Here is a 9,912-nt window from a genome sequence, read left to right on the forward strand (position 1 = left end):
TTAGCAAGACTATGGTTATACGTTTCATATACTGATCCTACTTCACTGACCTACTCCTGACTACATCCCCCTTTCCTAACCTGGTTTTTTGTTGTTGTTGCTAATATTGATTTTTTCCCCTTTACTATATTTTGGGTTGTTGCAGTCTTACATCAATCTTTGTAAGACACTTAGAATCACTCCTTCAAACAAGACAGCATGTGAGAAAAGACTCTCAGCACAACCTAGTCAAATGGAAATATGCATCGTCAAGGACACACGATACACTGGAAAATTTCAGGCCCTTGCAGGAGTGAGTGAAATGACTGAGAATGAAGAAGCAGCCCGCCCTGGGAGAGAAGAGGACTTGAGAAGAAGTAACCCCACCCTCTTTCACAACTTGTTTATGGCTTTGCCGGATAGATGGCATGGGGATGACTGAGTTCATATTTTAAGGATTTAATAACTGAGCTCTGGTTGCCTTGGGAGGGTCTATTATTAATACAGGTAACTGGAAGAGCCTCTGCTGTGGCTTTTAGTCTCAGAGGAAAACTCACGGGAACACCTGTGGCTGCTCTGCAATGCCAGAGGGAAGGACAGAGTTCTTCTTTAGGTTGAGCTCCCCATCAGAAGGCAAAGTCAGCGCCTTGTGTCTTCCAACTTAGAGATGCTTATTGGAAGCAGCTACAAAACTGGTTGTTATCCAGGATGCAAAAGAGGTTCCATGTCAGTTACTTAACTCAGAGCAATCTATTAAGCCTACGTGTCTCAATGGCCTCTTGTGTAATCTGTAACTATAATGACTTCCTCATAGGATAGCTCTGAGAATTAAATAAAACACATAATGCTGTGTCAGGCATTTTGTAGGTTCTCAACAAATGGTTTATTATGTAACGTTTATGACTGCTCTTTTTTTGTTAGGCCTTAGAGAAGAAGGTTGTAAAGAAAAAGACAGGTGAGAATGTTTATTCATTCTTTCGTTTTTTGACCCATGTAGAAGTTCGCTAGAGCCCACTGTTGCTCCTTGTGCAATGCCCTTGAGAAGTCAAAAACATGAGTTGATACAGTCAATAATAACATTCAACCTTGATCTTGTCAGCTAAGTTTGGGTTGACTTCTTCACCAGGCAAGGGACTTTCCTCATTTGAGACTATAAACGTGGGACTGGAATTTCTGCTAAAGCCTGTGATTTCTGCTAAAATGTAAACACACTTGTTGTGAAGAATCCCGTGGAAAAAAACGAAAACAAAGCAAGGGTGCAGGGAATGCCAAACAAATAGGCTTGTGCTTTGCATATATATTGCTTTCATTCTAGACACTGACAGTAAAACAAGTGTTTCATTTTTCTTCACTATCATTTCCTGCATCTTTTCACTGACTCTCACTCCCAGCATGGGATTTTGCAGAAACTCTAGTATCTCCCACTCAGTTTCTTAAAACCCTTCCTACTCTCAACTACCTAAATATCACAAAGTTTAGAGGGGAGGATGTTCTTCCTTCTAAGAATTCCTCCTGCCCCTGTAAACACAGTTACATATTCACTGCTTTTCAATCAGAGATCTTCAGTAGGTCAAAGGTTCTGCTTCTTATTCAAAGCTCTCTAAAATATCAAAAGGAGTATCACTGGGGAACAGAGGAAGTTAGAAGGCATCAAATCCAAGTTTGGACATGGAGTTTGGGAGATTACTGAATTAATGTTGTCCATTCTTTACCACTTGGCCTTTCTGGCTGGGTGGGGAGGGAAAAAAACATACTGATTAAGTACAATCTCTTCTGGCAGGATGTTTCCTCTTTAAAAGAAGTTAATAAATTTGGATACAATTCAAGCATGAGGTACAAAGAAACTTCTGTGTAACAACAGAATAAAGGTCCTAAAGAATACATGTAAACAAAGTGACATGTTCCCATTGAGGAACCACATAAAAGGCTTTAAGCAAGAACTGACCAAATGATTTTTTGGTTTTTGATAAACCTCCACCAGGACTTCCCAGGTGGTGCTAGTGGTAAAGAACCCGCCTGCCAATGCAGGAAACATAAGAGACTTGAATTCGATCCCTTGGTCGGGAAGATCCCTGGAGGAGTGCACCGCAACCCACTCCAGTATTCTTGCCTAGAGAATCTGATAGACAGAGGAGCCTGGCAGGCTACAGTCCATAGGATCACAAAGAGTCGGACATGACTCAAGTGACTTAACAGGTAGTCACGCACAAACCTCCACCAGCCTCTGTACTTCCTTCCCACCATCTGACCCGAGCCAGGCTCTTACCCTCTCTGTTACTCAGCCTTCCATTACTCTGACCAATCACGTTCCACACATAAAAGTCCCTATCTCTCAAAGTGACAGATCTGATGCAATGCTAACAGAAATTAATTTTTTTTCCTCTTGAATTGCTATCAAATAGAACATATAAGGATAAAAGAGCACCAATCTTGTTTATAGTTCACGAACAGTGTGTGTTAGTCGCTCAGTTGTGTCCGACCATTTGCACTGTAGCCAGCCAGGCTGTTCTGTCCGTGGAATTCTCCAGGCAAGAATACTAGAGCAGGTTGCCATTACCTTCTCCAGGGGATCTTCCCAACCCAGGGATCGAACCCTGGTCTCCTGCACTGCAGACAGATTCTTTACCATCTGAGCCACCAGGGAAGCCCTTAATGAACAGTAGAAAGCTATCTAAATGAACTAATTCATGTGAAAGTAAAATCCCTTTATACATTTTAAAGGAAGAGCTTCTTATCAAAAAGAATCTCTAATTAATGGCACCACAACTTTGAGGCCAACACAGTAGGTATATTCAACCAAAACAATAAGAGATTCTAGTCCTGACATGGGAGAAATATTCCTAATCATTTTTGAACTGAGATTCTGCACTAGAGAAGCTTGCTTCGTTGGACTCTACCATAAATGGAGGGTTCAGGAAAATACTTCAGCTTCACTTGATCCTGAGATTGGCTTCTGCATGAGTTGTGATTCGCTTGTTTTCTATGAAAAATATCTCAGGATAACTAAGGAGGAAATATATACTTTTTAAAAATGTATATTTTGCTCCTAACTGTTCTTTATTGTTCTTATTCCTTTTTTTCTTTTAGACAATGTCACTGAGATATCTTTGACAAATAAAAACTGTATACACTTAAGGAGTACAATTTGACATTGTGATGTATGTATGCATTGTGAAACGATCACCACAATGAAATTAAATGACTTATCCATCACCTCTACAGTCACCCTTTTGTATGTGTGTGTGTGCTGGGAAGAAGTTAAGATCTTCTCTCTTACTACACGGCAAGCGTACAAAACAGTATTTTCAACTACTGTCACGAAGTTGTACACTGGAGCTCCAGAACTCATTTATCATGCAGTCCGTACCCTTTGATGACCAGCTTCTCATTTCTTCCTCCACTCCTCTCCCCACTCCAGCAACCACCGTTCTACTCTCTCTGCATCTATGAGTTTTACTATTCTAGATTCCACACACAAATGAGTTCAAGCAGTATTTGTCTTTCTGTGTCTGACTTATTCCACTTAATGTAATTATACAAATGGCAGGACTTCCTTCTATTTCTCTCTTTTATAAGGTTAAATAATGTGTGTGTGTTTGTGTGTATCCACATACACAATGGAGTATTACATATCCATTGCAACGGAATATCCTGGCTGTTGTGAAAAATGCTGCAATGAACTTGAGAGTGCAGATAACTGCACTATTATATTAAGAGGAACGCAGAATAAGGTGGGTCCTCACCAGGAGTCGGCCTGTGTGTGATCTCCTGCAGTGTCTTGGGTTAAAACAGAAATCAAGCTTTGCCTTGGAACCCACCTCTATTTCCCTCAGCAACTGGCCTAAAAGCAGGCCCCCTAGTAAGTGCCCTCACTCAGCATCCTTCCATAATTCAAACATAGTTTGAAGATTTCCTGTTCTATTATGCGGATAGGACACAGAGTCCAAAACCTTGTCCATCTGACAACCTCATCTCTTCTTATAATAACCTCTTATTATCCCTATCAAAGTCTACAGCAGTCTCTCCATAACACTCTGGATGATTCTGGTCCCCAAAAGAGAAATTTCATAAAGGGTATTCTATAATCTAGCAGCGAGACAGGTTTTTTCCACCAAGACCTTCTAGTGTCTCTCAAATATTTTTTCAATAGATGACAGCTTACTCCAATACACACAATTCTACCTGTGGTATTGGAGTGGGCTGCCCGTAATCTTCTTCCCCGAGTCTATTCATTTTCTCCCCCTGACAACTAGGATTTGAGGACCTGAAGGAACACAAGGAGTCTTAAGGAAGTGGATCGATATAAGCTAGGCTTCATCTTCACTGTGTTGTCCAGTGACAGGGTCTTAGGTTCAAAAGGGATGTTCTGCCTCACAGAATCCCTTTGAGTTTGGGGGCCAACTCAGAGAATGCATCATCGTCCTGTCACCCTTTAAGAGTTAATTATTTTTGACGAATTCTTTTTCCTGTTAGAACACTGAATTCTTCTATACATACGTATGTGTGCTTAGCGGCTCAGTCATGTCCGACTCTTTGCGACCCCATGGACTGGAGCCTGCCAGGCTCTTCTGTCCATGGGGATTCTCCAGGCAAGAATACTGGAGTGAATTGCCAAGCCCTCCTCCAGGGGATCTTCCCAACCCGGGGATGGAACCTAGGTCTCCCGCATTGCAGGAGGCTTCTTTACTGTCAAAGCCACTAGGGAAGGTCCATGCGTATGCATACATGAATATAAACTGAAGGCCCCTACCTCCTGGAGTTATGCAATTCAGCTTGTTTACCTCCACCTGCTGATGACGACTATTTTTTTTTAAAGTCGATGGTGGTGACTTGCAAATTGAATGTTCCTTCCAACTTTTATATTAAAAATAAAAAGACAAGAAAATTGAAGATCATTTTTCACCTGTATAAAGAATACTAATGGATCACCTTAAAATTAGTCTAGGAAAAACCTTGGTGTATGTTATAGACAATTAACTGTTAAAGCTGTTGTAACTTCTCTGTATTTAGCAGAGTATTTTCATCTTGAGCAATCTGAGCAAAATTTGAAGACTATTAATAAGTTATGTTTGGAAGTTTTAACTTCAATGAGGTAGTTATTTGCTGGGAAAGAAACAAATATTAAATTACTAAATAAAGATGGTACAATATCTTTGTTTTCTTTTTACAAGGTTCCTGAGAATCAACCCATCTCAATTCACTGGAATGAGAAACGTGTTTAGTATCAAGAGCCCAAGAAGACACTGGTATGAAAGTTACAGCCTCAGAGGTGGGTCGATTATGGATGCACACTTCCTGGTCACTTTGTACAATGTAGATTTAAAGTATAGTGATGGAAAAATTAACGTGACACTTGAAAAAAGAAAAAAAAAAGAGTGAACTGATAGGATGGATGCCAAGCACATGGCTTCCTGCTGCCAAAATCACTGCCCAAACTGCCTGACTAGATGTGTGAGAGCCCTTGAAATGTCTTGGCAAAAGCTTGTTTAGGTGTGTTGGCCACGGTGCTGAAGTGAGCTGAAGGAGGCAGGAGGGCTCTGCCAGCGAATCACCCCTTGCCCCAACTCTTTTTAAGACATTGAGCTTATTCATTTTGACAAGACTCCCTAGGATTTCAAATCTGACACAAATTTGGAGAAAATAATGTGTGCGTCTGCATACAAAAGTATCCAGGATACATATTCTTTAGAGAAAGTCAAGTGCTACAAAAACTCCAGGAGAACCCAGTTGAAAACAAAACCCAAATCAAAAACAGCATTTAGGCTGTTTATTCCAATTGAATGCTACTTAGTTCGCTGCATTTCTCTACCAGATCATTACTGAGATTTGGTAAAATGAATCAATAGCAAAACAAAGTTATCTTAAAGGCACATGGAGGAGAATGACAAAGCCACCATCCTGAATAATCATTTCAAAGTAAAAATTATTCTCTAGGAATGCTGGAAGATATTACTATCTCTACTTTTTACTCCAATTGAACCTTCTTTGCAGGGGGAAAAAAAAAGCTCTTTTTGATGGTTTATCCTTCCTGCCTTGAAAATGTCCATGCTGATATCAGAATCAGGGCACCCGCTTATTCTGCTAAGCCTTGAATTCCCTCTGGGTAATGGCAGACTGCAGCCAGTGAGTGTTAAGGGAGAGAGAGAGAGAGAGAGAAGGTATGGCCACCTACTCATTTCACACTCCAATCACCGCCACCCTCTTGGGCATCCGATGCCTAGGCCTCTGCCAGGCAATTAGCTTCCGTTCTGTTTAACTTCCAGACCTATGGCTCTAAAGAAAAATCCTGGCTGTGGGAACCAGCTCTGGGTAGCCCTTGGCTCCTTCCTCATGGGTGACTGGCAAGAGTAACACTTTCTTTGACACTCTTAAAAGAAGCCGTTTAATTCCTAATGATATTTCCTGGCAAAAAGAAAAATGGAAGCCACAAAGTGGGATTCCGGTCCAGAGAGGCAAGCCAAGAGTGTGGCTGCTGAACCCAAGTCTTGCTTTAAGGCTGTTGCCACTCGTCTCCCTTTCCCACCAGAGTAGATTTTTTTTTTTTCTCTTCCTGAGACTTCCACCCTGGAGGGTGACACCTACTGGAATTTCTGAACCTCTGGGAAGCTATGGATATGATTTGGGAATCAGATGAGCATTGCTGGAGGCTGCCCCAGGGATTTCCCGCGGAAATCACCCCGCTCTCTTAGAAGGCGTTTCAATAAGAAAGTAACCAGTAAAGCAATCTTGGCGGGAGAACCCCACGAACATCTTAGAAAAATACCAGAAACCACTGACCCACGTCTTAATGACCCACATTTTCTCCAGTCTGGTTCCCTCAGCCCTTTCTGAAGTCCCATCAAGCGGTTTGTGGGTTTTTGCTCCGTGGAGGGAGGTGGGTGAGAAGTGCATTTGTTTCTGTGATAGCGTTCAGGTGAGGCTCCCAGGTTTTAGCCCAGGAGAGGACCTCCGATCGCCTTTTCCCCTCCGACGCACCAGACACCGGGGGTTAAGGGGGCGCGCAGACCTGTGGACCGAGGGGTTCCGCTCCGTAGACTCGCCCACCGCTCGAGGCTCTGGGACCCCACAACCTAGCACCAGTGTGACTCGCGATGCGTTCCCGTCACCTCCTCACCGCCCCCACGTCTCCAACCCAGGCACATCCTCTCCCACGCTGCGTTTCTGCGGTCCACGCGGTGGCTCCACGGAGTGTCCCCAGTCCCCAAACGCGCTCCCTCGGTCCCCAAGAGTCGGTATCGCTGCCTCGCGGAGGTGGTGCGTTAGGGCGCAGGGCAAGGAGGCTGGGGGAGGACTTGCGGGGGAGGGGAAGCGGGGGGCGGCCGGGGCTGGGGCGCCCAGGGGCTCGCGGAGACCCGGCTGCGGGAGCGGGGTCCCCGGCCGCCCGGGGCGTGCGAGGAAGGCGCGGGGGGCGCGCTGCACTCACCCGCTGCTGCTGCCGGCTGCTGACGGCCACGGCGGCGGCGGACGCGGCGCTGTGCCGGAGCTCGGCCGCCTGCCCGGGTCGCAGAAGGCTCCGGGTGAACCTGCGGGTCCGCTCGCCTGCCATCGCCCGTCGCGGGCCCGGAGTGCGCGTCCCCCCGGCCTGGCCCGCGCCGACCTCCTCTACCCACCGCGGTTCAGGAAGCGGAACTCGGCGCCTTTCCCCCCCTCTTCCTCGCTCTACTCGCAAGAGGCGGGTTTTTCTCTCTAGCACCCCCACTCTCCCACCCCCTGCTCTCCGCCGAAGCTTCGCGACGACTTTCCAAACTCTGCGCTCCTCTGGGCGCGCGCGGCCAACTCGGCGAGCGGCCCCGGCCCGGCGGCGGCGCCTCTGGAGCGGGGGCCGCGCGAGACGCGCGTGGGGCGGCTCCTACCCGCGCCGCCCCCGGGCTCGGCTGGCCACCCGGGGCTGTGTCCGCCGCCCCGGGGCTCCGGGCGGGGCCTGCCCGCCGCCCTCGTCCCCATGTGGAGGTTCCTCGCAGGGCTGGCGCTCTGGCCGCGTTCGCTGATTTGGCCCAGACTTTCCCCGGGCTGGCGAAGGGGCACGGGCCAAGCCCGTCCGCCCTTCCAGCCGTGGAGAGAGGTCAGAGGCTTAAAAACGGTCTGATGGCTGGGATTTCCGCAGCATCTACCCCATCAGGCTTTCCAAATTTCCTTTCCTAAAATTCCTCTCAGGACCCTGGATTAAGCTTCCCAATTCATTCAAGCCTCAGCCAGTATTCAGGAACCACCTACTATGTGCCGGTTCACCTTGTTCTGGAAACGACCAAGAAAGGAGCTTACCAGCCCCACCTTAAGGCGGTGGGGGTGTTAAGGTTTTTGAATTGGGGGTGGGAGGCAGCAAATAACCAAATTAATAAAGAATACGCATCTGTGAACAAGGGAGTTTCGGATAATACAAGCTAGAAACCAGTAAGTCGGGGTAATGTGATGTAAGAGGTTGGGAAGAGGGGTGGAATCACATGGGGTGAGTTGTCTCGAGCGGACTGTGGTCTTACCAAGTAGTGTGGGTCAGGTATGGGGGTGGAACTTGTATCTGTGTTGTTTCTCTGCTCCCACTCTTGCCCCACGTTCATCTGGCCTGCACGTTGTTCCCAGCTATCTGATTAAAATCTAAGAATTCTCATTCTGAGTCACACCCCAGGGTGGTTCTCCAACGGCATGTGGGGCTGGGATGGAGACGAGCACCCGCAGCCCCAGTCTGAAGAGATTGGGGACAGCCATTCCAAGTATTCTGGGCTTTCCCCGTGGCTCAGAGGTAAAAAAAAAAAAAAAAAAAAAAAAATTCCGCTTGCAAAGCCATACCCTGGAGAAGGGCATGACATGACAGCCCGCTCCAGTATTCTTGCCTGAAAAAATCCCGTGGACACAGGAACATGGCAGGCTACAGTCTGTGGGGTTACAAAGAATCAGACAACTAGTGAAGTACCCAGCATTCCAAATATTCTAGGTTTCCCCAACAGTTCCTCAATCTGTGACCCTGAGGTTTTCCCCACGCTAATACATAGTTTAACACAAGGTTGCATTTGGGTGTAAAGAATTCTTAAGTGGCTGATAAATGGATGTGGGTGAGCTCTCTGATATCTGGGATTCAATTAGCCAGAGATACTGATGGGACATCGTTTTGGTACATTCTAGAAATCATGATAGGCAGAGACTCTAGAAGACTTGAGAAGTGCCATATGAAGCATCAGTCGACTCTCCGATACCTTGTGTAATAAACTACTGTGTCTGTGTCTGGCATTATATGCTTTCACATGGGTAGCCAATATGGGACCCATATGTTACCTCTGAGTGTAAGCAAAGTAGGTGGTTGCCTTGTGGTGACATATGAAGATCTCTGTGGGAATAACTCCCTCCAGCCACACCCTCCACTAACAGGTGTGCCCTGTGGTGATGCTTTCAAATGCATATTTTCTTCAGAGAGAGAATTCATTGAGCACTTTGGAATGAACTTCAGTTTCCCAACAGAAAGTATCTCGTCTTTGTCCCTGGTTTCAGAACACTGCATGGCACACTGGAGTTGCTCAGTAATGTTGGTTTGTGGATGACTTTCCCAGGGGCTTAGTCAGGCTGGCACAGTCAGAGAGCTCAGCATACCTAAGGCAGAGACAGACAGAAAGGTGTGCGGGACGGGAAGGCTGGTGTAAATGAGAATTTCTCTCGGGGTGTCCTCACTATGGCAGGTGAGGCACTGACCTGCTCCAAAACGCTGAATAACCCATACAACGCATTCTTCAACTGTATCAAGTAACAGAAAGTCACTCACCCTTCTTTCATTACTATGAATAGTAATAGTTACCTGGAGCACTGGTGTGAGAGGATTTGATGAACAAATGCCAGTTTGTCCTACCCATACCCTGTATGATGTTTATTCCATGGGTCACACCAAGAAGGAGGGTAAATGTAAGTGACCTTTACCATCAGGGCATTTCAGTAATGATACACACTGGG

At 46.2% G+C, this 9,912-nt stretch overlaps 1 protein-coding gene across 2 annotated transcripts in view; it reads right to left on the minus strand.

The window, feature by feature from the left end:
- The window catches only part of DOCK10 (dedicator of cytokinesis 10), a 305,174-nt gene extending 297,597 nt beyond the window's left edge, over positions 1-7,577 (minus strand). For both annotated transcript variants that reach the window (XM_055573609.1, XM_055573608.1), the window contains exon 1: positions 7,403-7,577. In XM_055573609.1, the coding sequence (XP_055429584.1) occupies positions 7,403-7,525 (123 nt within the window). In that variant the 5' untranslated portion in view covers positions 7,526-7,577. The remainder of the gene's footprint in view (positions 1-7,402) is intronic.
- Between the last annotated feature and the right edge of the window lie 2,335 nt (positions 7,578-9,912).

This window comes from Bubalus kerabau, chromosome 3, assembly GCF_029407905.1.
Source record: "Bubalus kerabau isolate K-KA32 ecotype Philippines breed swamp buffalo chromosome 3, PCC_UOA_SB_1v2, whole genome shotgun sequence".
NCBI lineage: Eukaryota > Metazoa > Chordata > Mammalia > Artiodactyla > Bovidae > Bubalus > Bubalus kerabau.